We start from the raw sequence: 20,003 nt of genomic DNA, 5'->3' as shown, positions 1-20,003 counted from the left end.
CTAATATTGTGCTGAGAGTGAAAAATGAAAAAATTAGTAACACTTTATTTTAGTGTCATTTTTACATGTTACATGTAGTTACTATAGTATTAACTGTATATTATGCATAATTAAACCAAAACAAACCCTAATCCTAACCCTATATGAAAGTATAATATTACTCAGTACCTAAATGCATTAGTGTAAAAAAGGCACCTTTTTACTTTTATATAAACTACAATTAAAAAGTTTGGGGTCAGTTAGATTTTGCAATGTTTTTGAAAGTCTTTTCTGCTGCATTTATTTGATCAAAAATACAGTAAAAACAGTGAAATATTATTATGATTTAAAACATCTGTTTTCTACGTGAATATATAGTAAAGTGTAATTTATATCCTGTGATCAAAGCTGAATTTTCAGCATCATTACTCCAGTCTTCAGTGTCACATGATCCTTCAGAAATCACTCTGATTTGATGATCAAGAAACATTTATGATTACTATCAATGTTTATATTTTTGTGGAAACTATGATACATTTAATTTCAGGATTCTTTGATGAATAAAAAGTTCAAAAGAACAGCGTTTATTTGAAATAGAATATTTTGTAACTTTATAAATTATGTTTGTGTCACTTTTGATCAACTGAATGCGTTCTTTGCTGAAAGTATTAATTTCTTAGAAGGAAGAAAAATCTTTTTAAACCCATTTCATATACTCCTGATGTTATGTCGATTTTCTTTGAGGTGGTTTTTTTAAACAAGTCAAATACAAATTAGTTTTCTTCATAAAGATAATGTCTGTGCATTATCACTCCTGCAGGTCAATATTCACCCGTTGGCTCGGCTCTAGTTTTAGAGGAAAAACTGCTGACAAAACAGGAGACATAAAGAGGCACTTCATTAATGAATTACATTTGCAGCTTTAGAAGCTTCTCACCATCACTGGACATTAATAACGCTGCCAATACCAAAACATCTGAGACAAAAGAGAAGAAGAAAAGAAAGGAAGAAGTCAAATCAATCTCCCTTTGCTCAAGGAGAGAGTTTATTTCACAGGAAACACAGACATGCAACAAGATCATAACAGATTCAATAAGACACGTATCATAAAAGCCCTTTGTATTGTTTCATCAAACGACAATTCGTCTGATATTTGAAATAGTTTATCTTGATGTACACGTTAATTCTATTGCCTGTAAGAGTCTATGACATGAAGAACAAGTCCATGCGCTTTTTATTTGACATCAATTTTTTTTAATCCATCATGTGAGAGGCCGAATGAAAAACAAAATCTTCCACAATATCATCATCAACCACAAATATCCTTTAAATAAACTCAGAAAGATCTGTAATAAGAGCAGGTTTGAGGTTGTGACACACTTAAATGTGTGCCAGCTACAAAATTATTCATCCGTATTCTCCTCAGAAAAGCTCATTTCCTTCCGGGAAAGTTCCTATTTCAGTTCCGTCACAAACGCTTTTCATTATAAACGCTAATGAATCTGGGATGAGTCGGACGGATTTGGTTCGAATCAGCTGGTCTTTTTAGGCGCCATCTGGTCTGAAATCACCTGATAATAATAATAATCACACACTTTTTTCCCACACACATCTCTGTATTCAAATCTCACGACCAACATGCAGAGAACGACTCAAAACGAGCCGCAACGAAGCGAGTTATTCTGGGATGAACCATATGGACAGGTGATAAATGATCTAATCAGGACTAATGAGGGGGTCTAATTAATTAGTCACCTTTGAAAAGAGCGGCATGCTGGGTAAAAATAAAACATCCACCAGAATTGCATAATGCGCCAAAGTCACTCGTCAACTAATTTCCGTGAAATCTTGCGCCGAATATTTTCATCTCAGATCCATTTTATCCTTTTGTCTTTGTAACATCTCTAGCAGAAACGACACATGAAAACGATGAACAACACCAGATTAAAGCTACGGTACCTGTACAAACCCGCTTACAGGATCTCAAACAGGACATTCACCTCAACTAAAGGTTCTTCAGTACTTGGGTTGTTGACGCGTCAAAAAGTGTATAAATGCCTCATTCATTCATTATAAATTGTTCAATTTAGTGCTGTCAAATCGATTTTTCACGATTAATCGCATCTGACAAAAGTTTGTAAATATATATTTTTGTTGTTTGTGTATGTATGTATGTATGTATGTATGTATATATATAATCGATTTGACAACACTAGTTGAATTTCAAATGGTCAAAAATGAAAAGATTGATGTCCATGTTTTCGGTCAACAACCCATTTATTATAATCAATATTTTTTTTTTATGCAAATAGCTTCAGAGCTGCATTACTAATTTTGTTTTATTAGTAATGGAACAGATTTTTGAGGATTATTATCAACAACTAAAACTAAACGTAAGTTTTAAAAAAAAATTAATTTAAATAAAATAAAGGTCAACTGAAATGAAATAAAACATTTTAAGTTCAGTTTCAGTTTCTAATTTCGGTTCAATTTAAGAGTACTAAAATTAATAAAACTCAAATAAAAGTGAATAAAAAACTATATAGACATATTTAAATAAAATGAATAAAAATGGCAAAAATCACACAATATGACTAAAAGTTTAACTAAAATGAAAAGGGAAAATATAATATAAAAATATCAATATTTGTAAATTAAAATAACCCTCTTCTTAAAGGGATGTTTCATTCCCCGATCTCAAAGTTAGATTCAACACATTATATAGGTTTGTACAGACTGATTGAGCTCTTCGGTGATGTCAGACATGTGAGCAGTGCTTGTATTAATGATAATGTTTAATATTCCCTGCAGATATATAAAGGTACACGACCCATTCGGGTGTGCAAGTTAAAGTCACACAAACAAACCCATTCCCACCGACATCATCGATAGCAACGCGATCATTGCTTGAACGGCAACGACTAATATACGACGCTTAGATCACGCTAACAGTCCCTGACGTTACTGACAAACTGTCAGATTTCACAAAAAAAACATGTATCAAATATGTACACGTCTATATGTGTGTGTGTGTGTGTGTGCAGATACATGTAGATGTACAAGTACATCATGTGTGTAAGTATAAAAATAATTTAAACACTTCAAAGATATATCACACTCTTAAATGTACGTGTATATATGTTGACTTCTATATATTGTACTCTATATAGTTCTTTAAAGCATTACAAGACGAAGATGCGAACAGACACAGTCAGAGAGTTCTGCGTTTGTGTTTCTGGATCGAGGAAGACTGAAGATGTGTGTGCCGTTCACACTGACACCGCTACTAGATTAACAAATGCTTATGATTTACAAGAAATTAATGCTTTTATTCAGTAAAGTTGCATTAAATTGATCAAAGGTGACATGTAGAATGTTAGAAAAGATTCTGTTTCAAATAAACGCTCTTTTGAACTTTCTAATTATCAAAGAATCCTGTATTAGTTTTCAATCATTCTTGAGCATCAAATCATCATATTATAGTGATTTCTGAAGGATCATGTGACACTGAAGACTGGAGTAATGATGCTGAAAATTCAGCTTTACATCACAGGGATAAATTACATTTGACTATATATTCACATAGAAAACAGCTACTTTAAATTGTAAAATTATTTCACTATTTTTACTGTATTTTTGATCAAATAAATGCAGCTTTGGTGAACATAAGAGACTCTTTCAAAAAAGAAAAATCTTACCAACCCCTTACTTTTCAACGGTGCAATTTAAATGGTACTTGCCAAACAATGCACAGATACTTCTGATTGGCCATAAACAAAGCGTGTTTTGATGCGGTGAACGCTGTCAGTGTGAGCGGCGACTGTAACTGGAATAACTCTCAGTTCTCAGACCCAGAGGGACGAGAGAGACGGGATGAACATCACACACCTTCACGAGATCAGAGCGTGATGGATCACACCGGCTGCGTTTCTCACACACTTTAACCTTGAGACCCGTTTGAGCCAGCTTTACAAACACCAGGCCTGTGTTCAGAACAGAATTTAACATACTACTACTCCTACAGTGTTATAAGCATGTATATGTTCACTGAATATCTGGATGACCAACTGCATTTGTCAAACGGTGCGACCGGAGCACACTGTATGGGATACAATATCCCACAATGCAATGCTCCTCAACCTCCAAGGACCCCATTCCTTATTTTAATCTATGGAAAATCCTATAGTTTTTGTAAATTATAAAAGAGCATCTAAAATATTTATTTAAATTTCAGGATTCCTGAAGTTTTAGGAGCTTGATGTTCCTGCTCTTTTATCCCATGAATTTCCAGTCATTCCTGATTTTTTTTTAATCATTATTACCTACACTTTTTTACTCGGTAAAATATTATAGAGCTCAGCTAATTAAATGTATATTCATTGTAAAAATGCCAAAAGGAGTTTTAATATTTGATTAATTTACATAATCTTTCAAGGAACATTATATATATATATATATATATATATATATATATATATATATATATATATATATATATATATATATATATATATATATATATATATATATATATATATATATATATATATATATATATAAAACATACATCCCGGTTTTCCCAGGTTCTGTTATTTTAGTATCGAGGTACTATTTATTTTACAATATTTTGAATTTTAGTAAAAGAAGATTGTAATTTAAAAAAAAAAGTGTTTTTGTTTATGTCTATTGTTACGACCCTATAGTTTGTATTTTGTCATCTCTCCATTGTATAGTTTTTTCCCCAGTTTTTAATCAAATGAAATTAAATGAAAATGGGAAACGTTGTTTTGGCTATTTATTTTATTTCATTTTTTTTAAAGGTTTTACTAACAATAAAAACTTGATTCTTTAAAGACAAAAACATTTTGTTTACTTAAAATTAGAAATAACTTGATTTTAAGCTGTTTCAGCTCATTTTAATCCTCGTTTTAGCTTAGTTTTTCATTCTGTCATATCATAAATGATGTAATTTATCTCAAGGCCCCCTGGTGGTTGAGAACCACTGCAATATGCTCAATATGTGGTCATTAAACGACTATTTAAAATATTTACCATGGAATAATACATACATTAGAAAACTGTAACCAGTGTGCAGTAAAGTAGTATGCTAGTATTCAATCCCAAACACAGCGAAGGAGCACAAATAAACCCGTCGGCAAGCAGAACGCCACTCTCTCAGATTAATGACACAAAAGAGGAACAAAGCAAGATAGAATATGAATCATTGCATATTTCAAGAAGATTCACTCTAAATGTTAAACTGCACACAGAAGGATCCTCAAATCTCAGTCTGAGCTCCACTAATTGCTCTGAAGTGTAAAAGTAGCACACGAGTCGGAGAGTCCGTTGTTTTGAAGTGCACAAGTTTTCTGCAGCGGTTGCACAAACATCAAAAACAGCCCCAAAATCTGCTTGCAGGATCCATCTACACAACTTCCCAACAAACGCCAACAACTACAGGCCTCCTTTAATTATATACGCAGGCCAAACTGATAATATTTCAAAGAATCCAGGCAGAAAACACCAGGAATACCTTCCCTTTCTGAAACTGATGCAAAAAACAGCAAGGAAACAAAAGATCCCCATGTTGTCCGAAGGAACTAACAGATATTGGGTGCAAATGGTTGACCGATATATCGGGAATCATCTGATATCTGGAGGTTTTGAGATTATCAGAGGTGTTCGCTTAGCTTCAAATTTCCCAGTGAATTTTGAAAGAATAAAATGCATTTGTGTACTTTTAAAAATCTCTAAATCAGCATCTTTATCTGCCATCTGTAGAGGCATCGGCCATTGAAAAAAAGATATCGGTCAACCGGTAATGTGTGTGTATATACAACTACCACATGCACTTGGGTCTGAGCCCAGATGCATTATGGGTAGCCTCAAAAAAGAACGAGATAGATAGAGATAGAGAGAAAGGAACTGTGGCTGTTGTTTTCTTCGCTCCATCATACACTCGTCTCTCACACGATCCTGACTGACTCGAGTCAGCGAGGACCATCGTTCCCTGTCGATGAGAGGTCTCTCCAGCGGTCAGAAACGCCTCAGATTGAGGTGTGTGTGTGTGTGTGTGTGTGTGTCAGTCCTTCAGGTTGTCCTCTCCGACGCCCTGAGCGCTCAGTTCTCTCATCACGTTGTCCAGATAGTTGGGGTCGGGGTATCCGTGGCCCGTCAGGTTGGTCCCGAACTCGGTCTTGTGGTGAATCTCGTTCCACACGACCGTGTCCGACTCTCCTGTGGTGCTGGACGTCCCGATGGTGAAGATCAGGCGACGGTCCCACGCCACGATGAGCAACTTCAACACCTTAAAATAACACAATTATTAGTTGTGCATTCACAACGTTCAAGGGTTACACCACCAAAGCGTTTTTAGCCAGCTGAATACGCTAGTCTCCAACACGTCGCTCGCGAGCTACCAGAAGCTTGTGGCCTGATTGGAGGTAGCTCGCCAAGGAGCCGTTCACATATCGCGTCTTTTGCGCACTCAAGTTCGTGATTTTGCGCACATGATTTCAAATGTAGGAAGCTCATAATTGAAGCGACGCGCTAATTTTTTCCAGGCGCAGCGAGATGAAAAAAATCCATTAGCTACTAAAACTTTTGTCGTTGTGGAGAGCGCAGTGCATGGTTGCATAGCAACGACAGACGCCACGGGAAATCGGACCGAATTTTACAATTAATAACATAAGATAATGTGCACTGTAAACGTCAGTAATTTATCTCTTTTGACTCATTCTTTTTATAAAAATGATTTAAAGGCTGAAATATGCAAGGTTTCTTTTTATAAATCTTTTTTGTCAAAACTTTATTAGTACTTGTAGGCTACATACTAGTAGATAACATGTCGCAAGACACTCCTTTAAAATCTGGCCATCATTTTTTATGTTGTTATTTTAATGTTTATGTAAACAGAAGTGCATATTAATGCTAATTATATTTGTTATTTGCTGGTTTTCGACATAAAACTTGGTGAGTTGATTTTATTGTGTAGTATTAGTACTTTTTGAACAGGATTCTGTGATAACCTTGATAAGCCATTTCATCTCTAGTTAAGATGCACTATAAAATCAACTATAATTATGTGTTTTTACAGTATAATATGCAAAGTACAATTTTCTTTAAAATTTATCTCTGATTCTGTTCTTTTCTCTGAAATTTAAGGGTGACATAGGCCTACAAAAACTCTTTTAGGTCTAAAACAGTTTAGATAGTTATTATGAGTTATGAGACATTATTTAAGAGATTTAAGTATTGAATTACATGAGTAGCTCTCGACCACTATCTTTTTTAATAAGTAGCTCTCAAATGAAAAAAGGTTGGAGACCCCTGCGCTAGACGCTCTGCTGAAACGGCTAGCTGTGGCGCTTGAGAGCGTTTTGGCAGCGCAGCGTTTTTCAGTTGAGACGCTTTGCTTTTTATGATACGGAATATCCGCGAAAGTGTTACTAGTGTCTCATTTCACACATCTTTTGTTTCTGTGTTGATTCTATATTAAAATGTCGATACAATGTAACGTATTTTCTCTGGCTCTTGTTTTAAATTATTTTGTTCTGTTATTATGCTTGTTGTTGTCTTCTGTTGACGTTGAACAAGCAGAATGTGTTAGATGCTAGACGCTGTGATATTAGTCCCGCCCCTCCTCCACTGTGATTGGACGGTTGGGTAAAAAGTGACAGTGATGAGCGCTGCGTTTTTCCCCAAAGTTGAACATTCTTCAACTCTCGGCGACCTGTAATAAACGCAGGAGACTTCAGCGGGAAAAAAACGCTCAGCGCCTTGTTACGCTCATGGCGTTTAAAAAAACACGGCGCTCCCATTGAAAACAATTGGAAAAATACGCCAGCTGCGTGAAAAAAACGCTTTGGTGGACACATGGCCTTACTCTTTTAGTGATTACTCACAAATGACTGTGTACTGTCACTTTAAATGGACAATGGGCATTAAAATGCACAATTGTGCACCGAAACTTTATTGGCTTCTGCTCTGGTCAAATTGCACTACTTACTGTCTATTGCTCTTATTTACTGTGTACTGTTTACTGTTGTTACGTATTATATTGTGTGTATCATGTGAATGGTTGAGGGCTGTGTTGCACTGTCTATTGTAGGTTGTTGTGATGTGTTGTTGTTATACTTATATACATTGGTTATGCACCTCGTCTGTATGAAACGAAATGTATATGAAGGAATGACAATAAAGCTTGACTTGACTTGATGTGTACGGCCGTCTGCCGAAAGCTAGTTATTTTAGTCGATAAAGTTTTAAATATGGATATTTTTCTTACATGAACACATCGCTTTAGAAGGCCTTTATTAAGCCGCATCGAGGACTTTAATCATGAATAGATGCGCTTTGATGGACTTCCAAAAACATACAGCCATTCAACGCCATTATAAAGCTTGGAAGAGCCAGGACATTTATTAATATAACTCTGTATTTGTCTGATAGAAGAATGTCATATACACCTAGGATGACTTCGGCGTGAGTAAATCATGGGCTATTCCTTTAATATTCAGTAATATTATCGTTGCTTTTTGGTTTATGGTGGCCGTTGTTGTGTATAGGGGAAGATGTTTTAGGTTGGACATGCTGGGTTTTTGTGTGTGTGTGTGTGTGTGTGTGTGTGTGTGGGGGGGGGGGGGTCACCAGTTTTGAATAAGAAACAATATCAAGTCTATAAAACTCATGAAAACTCCGCGAATCACAACAAGTGTATCGGCAAGAACACTCTTTTAAACAGCACACACACCCCAACTTGACAACACATTATTGACACTGCTCTCAATTGTAATGCAATGGACCGCTTCACAGGCCATAAATTAAGCAAACTTTATTTATTTTTGAGCGGCTGCTGACGAATTCTTTCTACGAACACACACAATATGATGTCAGACTCTGTGCGTAGCATAACATAATTTAGAAAATATAAATAGTCCTAACGCTTTTTAAATAGCCCACTTAAAGTGTTTATTACAAATAATGTCTAACCCTATGGCAGAAAATCAATAAATGTAAATAAACAAAAATTTGCTTTACATTTACAATTTTCTGCAGCACCCCCATTTCCCATGCTTGTGTATATTGTATGTACTTTGCTATTATTTTATTTTCTCCTTTCCTTTATTTTGAATTGATGGGGAATGCTGTTTGAACATAATTTGCATCATATGATAGATCCATAATTGTATATCTCCTTTTTATTATTTCTTAACTTAGAATTAACCTTGTTCTGTCTCTGTTTGCTGCAAGATCATTTTTATTTACAAAAGAGATGGGATTCTTATACTTACCAAGGACTATAAATACATACATGTGATATTTCAAATGTATCTGAAAGTGTGTGATGTATTTTGTTTATGTGGAGAAAATCAAAATAAAATTCAGTAATATTATCAATTCAAGTGCATGAGAACAACATTAACACTATTAACACTAGCTCTGCAAAATCAACAGTGTTATTGAACCGAATATAGAATAAGAACAGAAATATTGAGTAAAATACTGTACTATATGTTCACATTTCTTGGGTGGATTTTTTGCACTGAACTTGTAGCAATTTTTTGAAAGAAATTAATTCTTTATCTAGTAAGGACACATTAAATGTATCATAAATGTTTCTTGAGCATCAAATCATCATATTATACTGATTCCTGAAGGATCATGTGACACTAAAGATGTCTGTGAAAATACAGCTTTGATCACAGGAATAAATTACACTTTACTATATATTCACACAGAAAACAGCAATTTTAGATTGAAATAATATTTCACAATTTTTGAGGTAATAAAAGCCTTGCAAAACATCTTAATGATTCCCAACTTTTGAACAGTAGTGTGTGATGGTTGGCAGATCCCTCTGGTGTTGCAACAGAACTACTTATTAAAAAAAATCAATGTTATATTTTCATATAGTCTTAAAACAACACTAAATAATGAATGACCTAACGTTTAACACGATAACCACAGTCAATGATTCACGTCAGATCTTGAATCTCACCTTCCGGCCTTTCTCGTTGTCTGGTAAGTAGCAGTGTCGAGGAAATCCCCGCGCGCTGTACTTTTTCCCAGGATTGGGATGCTCCGTGGTCTGGATAACACACACAGAAAACACACACGGTCACACTTCACACACAGCTCGCTCAATTAGCGCGCAGCAGAGAGGACGAGGCTAACGATGCCCTGAGGACTCGCGAGTGTCAGTGTGTGTGTGTGTGTGTGTGTGTGTGTGTGTGTGTGTGTGTGTGTGTGAAGATCTGTCCCGCTGCCACCACTCTCTCTGATCACATCACAGCTTCACATGTGCAGATCAGAGGCACACGGAGCAGAAAAGCATTACTGGAGTGAATGAAGCATTATTATTATTATACTCAATCCCTCTCATCTCATAAACACCAGCGCATGCCTTCACAGGAATTACAGCCTGTGGCCTGAATATTAATGAAGATGCATCATGAAGAAAAGGATTTTTCTTGCCGTTTTGAATTAGTTCGATGTGACATACTTGAACAGTCACAACCTCGCATTACTGATCACTGGTGTGTATTACATCATTACTGCTAACACTTGGTCATTCACAAGCAGAAGTCTTAAAGATACAATAATAACACAAATACTTTAATGATCAGAGAAACGATCATGTAAATCTGTTTTGGTGCAAGAATCCTTTCCTAACACTGTAGGGAAATTGCAAATGAATGTATAGAACAGGGTTAGTTAAATAAAAATAAAACTGAAACCATAAAATTTTTTTTACTTGAAATAAAATAAAATGAGCTGGAATAAATGAAAAAACAAACTAAAACTTATTTTATTTCATCTGGTAGCCAAAGCAAGATTTCTCTTTATAATTTAAAAAACAACTAGTAAAAACAAACCCACACAACAAAATTACTAAAAAAAAGACAGTTACAATAAAAAAATATTAATAAAAAAAAAAAATATATATATATATATATATATATATAAATGTATTGTATACACACAATATATATATACATAAATACACACTACTGTTCAAAAGGCTTTTTAAAAGAAATTAATACTTTTATTCATCAAGGATGCAATAAATTGATCAAATTCCCAGTAAATACATTTATAATGTTACAAAACACTCAATTTCAAATAAATGCTGTTATTTTGGACTCATGAAAGAATCCTGAAAAATAAAATGTATCAGTTTCCACAAAAATATGAACTGTTTTCAACACTGATAATAATCATAAATGTTTCTTGAGCATCAAATCATCATATTATAGTGATTTCTGAAGGATCATGTGACACTGAAGACTGGAGTAATGATGCTGAAAATTCAGCTTTCATCACAGGATATTAATTACACTTTACTATATATTCACATAGAAAACAGCTGTTTTAAATCATAATAATATTTCACTGTTTTTACTGTATTTTTGATCAGATAAATGCAGCCTTGATGAGCAGATGTTTTTATGTACAAAAACATAAAAAAATCCTTCCAACCCCAAACTTTTGAACAGTAGTCTCGATGATACTAAAATAACACTGGCATAAAAATAAATTTCTTGCCATGAAGATGATATTATTGATGGAATATTTTTATCAAGTAAATCTTGTGACGTGGGAGCTGAGAAAGCGAGTGGGTGTCCGATCATGTGAGAAACGAGAACATGAGAGATAACGGCCCATTCGAGTTCTGCTACTGTCCTCATTGAACAGGAAATGAGCTCAGCCACTTCCTGTCTCACACATGGCAAAAACACGACCATAAGCCACAAGCCCACAGGTCATTCTGCACAAACAGCTTGACATATTAAATATTGGTGCAAAGCATCTCTCTACAAAAACTGGGCCAGAGAACAAAGGCTCCAGTTCCTCATTATCATTTGTGTAAATATTTACTGTAATATCTGACACCAACATTTAGTAAGTTTTACACACATATTTTTAACATACAGAATACAATAAAGTTACTAAATTGTTGTTGTTTTGTTATTTCTTTCTTGTTCGCCCTGTTTCAACTTTCAACTGTCTCCTCGCTGTATTAGCAAATATGCACAATTTGATTTTTTTTTTTTAAATTACGTTTTTTCTTTATTCACTCAATATATCTTTTTAGATTTAAGGTGACATTGTAATATTAAAAAGATGTTTCCCTAGATTGCGCTTCAACCCTGTGAACTTCATACCTATCTCTTATTAAAATTTAAATAAATTACAAAAATAAAATACAAAAATAAAATAAAGCATAAAGTAAAACCACTTCTATATATCTTGTACAGACTTAAACTGTTTACCTGAATGTTAAAATAAAATAATAAACTAAAAATTATAATAAAACAAAACAGAACAAAAACAAAAAAATAAAATAAAATCTCTCACTTAACGCAGGATAGTATTACATAAATATCAACTTTAAAAATAATTTTAATAAGAATCTTACACTTTAAAACTGTCTCTTTCCTGAAGGTTTATATAGTGACATTAAAATAGATTTATTCATCTTAATATTAACATTTGAAGTCATTTTTGTCTAATAAATAGCTTGAAATCTTCTATTAAAATTATTATTTATAAATACATTTCTAAAAATAATAATAATAATTTCTTTAAAAATATATATTTATTTTACTCACTAATATATATATTAGGAATCTTCTTCTTTCTTTTATCACTGCAAAAAAAAAATTTCTTCCTCAGTTTTTTTGTCTTGTTTTCCAGCACAAATGTCTAAACATTCTTAAATCAAGATACATTTACCAGAGAAGCAAAATGACTGAAGATATTAAGTCTTGTTTAAGGCGAGACACGGCAGGCAAAAACATCGGGGTTTTTTTTCACTGGTCAACTTTGAGATTTTGGGATATTTGTCTTCAATAACATGTCTTCTTTCAGACCCGTGGTGAAAAAAAAATCCGAAATACACATTTAGGTCTTTATTTTACTACACTTTGTCTGTAGATTTCTCATAAATTCATCAAAAGTTGTCGTTATAAATCATCCCTCTGCTCCGCGATCGCGATCTGCACCTTGTCATCACACACACCGTTAGAAAGCTCTCTCTCTCCTGTACAATACTACCGGATCCAAATATGGTCATTTCCTTATTATCAGCAACCAATCGTGAAAGTAAAACGGGGGATTTTACTCTAAATGCGTAATCTCATTGGCTGATGCTAAATCTTTAAAGCCCGTTTTCTCAAAATGACTGTTCTCTCTCACTCCAAGTCCGAAATCTCCACTTCAGTAGCACCTTTATACACCAAGCTTTTCAGTCTTGTACCTAGTTATATTATGAAGACATTTACAGAGGGATTTGTAAATATATTATTCCTAGCCTGATTTATATAACATTTTATTCCAAAAAACATGGCGAAAATCTTTTTTTTAAGGCTATTGGCAGTATATTCTGATTTACAGGATAACAAAAGTAGATATCCATAAATCCCTTTTCCTTTTCCCCATCTAATATGTGAACACAATGAAAATATAATTTTGAACCTGGCTTTATCCAATACTAAGATTTCGTTTTTTTAAATATATGCAAATTTGTGCTTATTTAATTAGATAATGCCTCATTTGCATATTTAAACATTAAATTACAGAAAACTTGTAACACATTTTTTTCTCATCTTAATGTAGGTAATCAACTGGCAAAGATTCATGGTGATATCTGCTAGTTAAAAAAATTACCCTATTCACCTGTAGTGTCTCGCCTTGATGAAAAATTTATCAAAATTAAGCGAGTTTGTTCTTGTTTTAAGCACAAACTCACTTAATTTTGATATATTTTCCAGTCTTAATATCTTCAGTCATTTTGCTTCTCCAGTAAATGTATCTTGATTTAGGAATATTTAGATATTTGTGCTGGAAAACGCGACAGAAACCCATTTTTTGCAGAGTTGATATAGGAAAGACATGGTTTCTCTGGATATACCTGTATTCCAGCAGGAATGTCATAGACGATACGGATAGTCTTGATATCGGCGTGTCCGGGCAGGGAATGAGGAATCACGTGATACTCCATCTTCCCAGGAGGCTGTGTGCCGGTTTTCTCCCCGTAGATGGCCTTACAGGTCGGACACTGCAGACTGCCATCCTGAAACACATGAAGAAAACGCAATGATGTACTATCACACCAATATTCATGTTTATATTAGAAGCTCTGATGCATGTTATTAAAGATGAGAATGCGTGTGGATGCAGCGTCACACAACATGAGTTTTAACAAGGTTAAGCTGTAGTATGTACTTCAATTAAATTAAACTGCAAAAAACAATTCTAATAATTTCTATAAAAAATAGTTTTTTTTATTTTACTCACTTTTTTTTTTCACTGCAAAAAATGTTTTTCTTTCCTCAGTGTTTCTGTCTTGTTTTCCAGCACAAATATCAAACATTCTTAAATCAAGATTCATTTTTAAAATATGAAGAAAAGTCTCACAGTCTCGGATGATGTACTATCGGCAATATCGATGTTTAAGTTTTTAAGCTCTGATGCATTTTATTAAAGATGAGCAAAGTCATAATGCAATACTGACACTGAGTGGATGCAGCGTCACACAACGACACAACATGAGTTTTAACAAGGTTAAGCGATAGTATGTACTTCAATTATATTAAACTGCAAAAAAAAAATCTAATCATTTTTAAAATTAAAATTTATTTTATTCACTTATATAATTATTTAGAATTTCTTTTTTCTTTTTTTTAGAATCACTGCAAAACATGTTTTTCTTTCCTCTGTTTCTGTCTTGTTTTCCAGTACGAATATATAAACATTCATGAAGGGAGATACAATACATTTTTAAAAAACTCATGGAGTCTCAGAGTCTCGGGATGTACTCTGATGCATTTTATTAAAGATGAGCAAAGTAATAATTGAATATTGACACTGACTGTGTGGACGCAGCGTCACACAACAACTGAAGCATTTCCACGGACCAACATCATTATTTCAAATACTCTATTCACATATACGATTCATTTCTTCTACAACTGAATATCTAATAATAGGGGAGTTCATTTTTAAAAATAACATTCATTTTCTACTTAGAGAAAAATAAATCATAAGAATGTTAAGTGATAGTATGTACTTCAATTATATTAAACTGCAAAAAAAAATTTTTTTATAAAAATGTGTTTTTCTTATTTTACTTGCTTGTATATTTATTTAGATTTTTTTTTATCACTGCAGAACATGTTTCTGTCTGGTTTTCCAGCACAAATATCTAAACATTCTTAAATCAAGATACATTTACTGGAGAAGAAGCAAAATGACTGAAGATATTAAGACTTATTTAATGAAAAATGTATCAAAATGAAGTGAGTTTGTGCTTAAAACAAAATAAAAAAATATCTTCTAATGGGATCGGAAATTTCCTTTGAATTAAGTTTATTTTTCTGACTCAAGATATCTCGCAGATATTTGTTCTTATTTTAAGCACAAACTCATTAAATATTGATACATGTTTCAGTCATTTTGCTTCTCCAGTAAATGTATCTTGATTTAAGTATGTTTAGATATTTGTACTAGAAAACAAGAAAATACTGAGTAAGATTTTGCAGTGCATTATGGGATGCATAGCTCATTAAAATGCATTTTTCAGATCCTTTCCTGCTGCACATTAAATGTCATAATCTTGGTTTGGTTAACGGCTTAGAACTTGTTGAACTCTATAAATAAAATGCAGAAAACAGACTGATTTGAGTCTTCCTCTGGTTCTGACCTTGTTGCCGTTGTTGTACATGGCCACCAGACACAGAAGATGGTACATGTGGCCACACTTTCCCAGTTTGCCCACCAGTTCGGGTTTGATGGCCTTGTTGTTCAGCACTCCCTCGTATCCGGACGCCGTGGCCAGTCTCTCCATGCAGATCGTACAATCCTGACGGATATCAAACATGAGTAACACTGACAGACTTCTGCTGACCCAAGACCCGGTCACATGACACTCGTGAATCACATGTGTGCAGGAATCACCTCGTCTGGAGCCGCTTTGACTTTCTCTGTGTACCGGCGAACAACATCCTCCGGGTTTTTCCCTGAAGAACAGAGACGAAACAAACATGATTCAGATCCAAAACACACAGACTTCATCGCAGTGTAGACTTAATCTTGATACTTCAACTCTTTTCTTAATCTATGCCGGTTAAAAAAAAAAAACATTCATTATTTGTTTACTTGCATAAAATAAAGTATTTTTTTTAAAATCATTAATTGGTTCTTATTTTACTAGCATGTTAAAATAAAGTGTTACATAAATAAAAATAATAATATACTAATATATATAAAAAAACACACAACTGAAATAAAATTAAATAAAACAATTTATACACACAAATAAAAAAATATAAATAATACATAAATAATCAAGAAAAATGTACACCTACACCTTTGTGCAGTGTAAAGCTGCTGACTTAAATGTTAATAAAATCAAACAAAATGTACAAAATAAAAAATATACATAAATAAGAATATACAAGTAAAAATATAACATTTCTATACACCTTTGTTAAGCCGGTTACTTAAAAAATAAAACATAACACAACAAAACATAGTACGCATAGTGATCCGGTGTATGTTTGTGTAGTGCACATCAAGATGTGTACTTGATGTTTATTTGACAGGGACAAAATAACATTACTGTGCGATCCTGAATAGGAGTTGCTCTATAAATACTGTATGCTTTTAGCTAATAGCTATTTTGCAGCATTTACCGCTTGTTAAGCTTTTACTAAGAGCTTCAGGAACACAAGATGGCAGACACAAGCTTGTGTGTTTATTTGGCTCGGTGTGATTGTGGAAAACCAAAGACAAACTCCAGATCTTCATTTTCTACACCACTACTTCAGATTGAAATACTTTACATTGAAAGATCCTAAAGAGAAGATTTTCCATATTGATTTATCAAATGTAGTCTTCAAACTCTGCTTCAGTGTGTATTCCTCAAAGCGTCTCGTGACCTTTAGCGCATGAACACACACCTGCTGTCGGACTGTCAATACACCACTGATCCTGCTACTTGACTTCAGCAGAACGGAAGCACACACACTTACAGATGTGCAGATCAATGCTAACACACTTCAGGAGTTGTAATGCGGTTGTGTAAGAGAAACCTTGTTACTTTCCATTACTTGTTTCACTCCGTGTGTGTAAAGTCTGTTCTGCTCAGATCAGCAAAAAAAGTGAGAGAGAATCAATCGCTAGACAAACACACACACAAGAATACAAACAAACACTCACACACAATACACACTCTCACAAACACTCACACACACAGACAGACACACACGCACAGACACAGACACTCTCACACACACACACACACACAGACACACACACGCACAGACACACACACGCACAGACACTCTCTCACACACTCAGACACACACACACACATACTCAGACACACACACACACTCAGACAAACTCACGCAGACACACACTCACGCAGACACACTCACGCAGACACACTCACGCAGACACACACTCAAGCATGCAGACACACACACACACATTCAAGCAGACACACACTCAAACACTCACGCAGACACACACTCACACACACAATCTCTCACACACTCACGCAGACACACACGCACTCACACACTCACACAGACACACTCACTCACACACTCACGCAGACAAACACACACACACACGCACGCAGACACACTCACGCAGACACACACACACGCACACACACACTCACGCAGACACACTCACGCAGACACACTCAAACACTCACGCAGACACACACTCAAACACTCACGCAGACACACACTCAAACACTCACGCAGACACACACTCAAACACTCACACCACACACACACACACCACACACACGGCCTCTGCTGCCTGACCTTTGCGCAGGTGTTTTTTCTTGGTCTTGCGTCGGATGCTGTTGATTCCCGGCACAGGTTTGATGTCGCTCTTGTTGAGCGCCGGCGGGTGCAGGACGGGTTTAGGGGCGCGGGTCAAACACACCGGCAGCCCGGCCGCGCACAGCAGGATCCCCGTCATTCCTGACACAAACACAACCTATATTACATGCTTTCATTTCATATCATACAGTATATGTGTGAAGCTTTTTTATACCATGCCAATAAAGCAGTTTTGTATCTGATTCTTAAATTATTCCTGATTTTGCCTCTTTTTTTATCATTCGTTGTTACTTATTTTACTTGTATGTTACAATAAAAAATAAATAAATAAATAAAATAAAGATGAAAAACTATTTCTATACACACTGGGTACAGATTTCAGCTTTTTACTTAAAAAATATCAAATAAAATTATAAAAAAGTATTATATACTTCTGTACAGAGTTAAGCTGTTTACTTGCAAAATAAAATAAAAAATAATAAAACAATGTTCATATACTTTTAAAGAGTTAAGCTGTTTACTTGCAAAATAAAATAAAAATAATAAAATAAACCATTTTTATTTGAGTCATTACATTTTACAATTTTAAAAATCATATAACTTTGCAGAGTTAAGCTGTTTACATGCAAAATAATAAAATAAATTAAACCATTTTTATATAACTTTGTACAGTTATTACTTGTTTAATAAAAACAATTATATATACCTTTGTACAGTTGTTTACATGCAAAATAAAACAAAATGAAAATGAAAAAAATTTATAAACCTTTGAACAGAGCTAATCTGTTTACTTCCTAAATGTAAACAAATAAATATATAAATATTTTTTTTGTTTATATATATATATATATATATATATATATATATGTAAACAAAAAAAAAATATATATATATTCCTTTGTACAGAGTTAAGCAGTTTACTTGCAAAATATTGAAATAAAATAATAAAAGTTTTGTTATTTTTACACTCAGCTGAGTTGGATTTGAACTTCATGTTCTTGTGTTGTACCTGCTAAGGCCGGGTGGACGGGTCCCGGTCCAGTGAGATTCTTCACCGGGAGTGCCGGAACCCTGAAGACAGACATCAACACACTCAATGATCCGTTTCAACTCAAACATTCCCAGCTGATGTACAATAAGAGACCATCATCCAACCCTCTGATGATGAATGAACATACGTCCAAAACACTTGGACTAAAACAGCCGAAAACTCACATGCTTCCTGATGTGGAAACGCCCAATCAAATTAAGTTCTCAAAGAACCAATCAGCATCCAGTGAGAAAACAAGTCCGAAACACCATCAGATCACACATGTGAACAAAGCTACAGATCTGTTCATCTGAATATCATCTTAATTACATCATGGGGGAGACGCATCATTACAGCTTATCGGATCACATGAGGAACAAAAACTAATTAGTAAAGCACAGAAAATGAGACTTTCATCCCTGAGGAGAGAAGATCAGCCTCTCCAGCACATAAACAGGCATTCATCTCAAATCAAGTGAATCTCACTGTTGTTTACTTAAATGGCCAGATATCTTTCAGGCACAGTAAAAAAATTAAAAACTAGTTTCAATTTCCAATCCTATTTCGGCTATAAATGCAGCATCGTCATCATCACTCTCGATCTGGTTTCATTTCTCTTGTTTACACTGATTAGATCTAGTGGCTGAAACTACATGCTATTCTAGGATGCAAGGTTAATAAAGTTTTTATTTATTTTTTTGCAGAGTTAAGATGTTTACTTGCAAACTAAAAAAAATACAAATATTAATTAAAACTATAATAGCATCTCAATTATATTAAAGTAACACTGCTAGGATGTTGTGGGTGGTTGCCAAGGTGTTGCTATGTGGCTGCAGCAGAATGATAATTATTTAGAACCTTTATGGATAAACAAACACTATAACAAATGGTTATAAGCAATTTGATTTAATATTGGATTACATACTGAGTGAATACTGATGTAAACTGGGCATTTATAGTACTCTAAACTTCAGGTTGTACTAAAAAACAACCACAAACCTCATTAACACTGAAATGATCCCTAAAAATACTGCAGTGGTATGAGACTCTTTGGATACTTTGGTATACTTACATACACCATGATACTGAATGTTTAACAATGGTATTTGAAACTACAAAGTACTTCATTT

General features: G+C 34.2%; 1 protein-coding gene across 2 annotated transcripts in view; it reads right to left on the bottom strand.

The window, feature by feature from the left end:
- Positions 1–4,604: 4,604 nt before the first annotated feature.
- Positions 4,605–20,003, bottom strand: part of dtx1 (deltex 1, E3 ubiquitin ligase) — a 48,791-nt gene continuing 33,392 nt past the window's right edge. For both annotated transcript variants that reach the window (XM_077206936.1, XM_077206937.1), the window contains 7 exons: positions 18,853–18,914; positions 17,823–17,984; positions 15,940–16,001; positions 15,686–15,844; positions 13,895–14,056; positions 9,980–10,069; positions 4,605–6,286 (listed from right to left, as the gene is read on the bottom strand). In XM_077206936.1, coding sequence (XP_077063051.1) covers positions 6,062–6,286; positions 9,980–10,069; positions 13,895–14,056; positions 15,686–15,844; positions 15,940–16,001; positions 17,823–17,984; positions 18,853–18,914 — 922 coding nt within the window. In that variant the 3' untranslated portion in view covers positions 4,605–6,061. The remainder of the gene's footprint in view (positions 6,287–9,979; positions 10,070–13,894; positions 14,057–15,685; positions 15,845–15,939; positions 16,002–17,822; positions 17,985–18,852; positions 18,915–20,003) is intronic.

This window comes from Siphateles boraxobius, unplaced genomic scaffold (assembly GCF_051911475.1).
Source record: "Siphateles boraxobius isolate OS27281-9 unplaced genomic scaffold, OSU_SipBor_1 57, whole genome shotgun sequence".
Lineage (NCBI taxonomy): Eukaryota > Metazoa > Chordata > Actinopteri > Cypriniformes > Leuciscidae > Siphateles > Siphateles boraxobius.
Note: the sequence above shows the minus strand (reverse complement) of the source record. Positions and strands in the feature narration are given on the sequence as shown.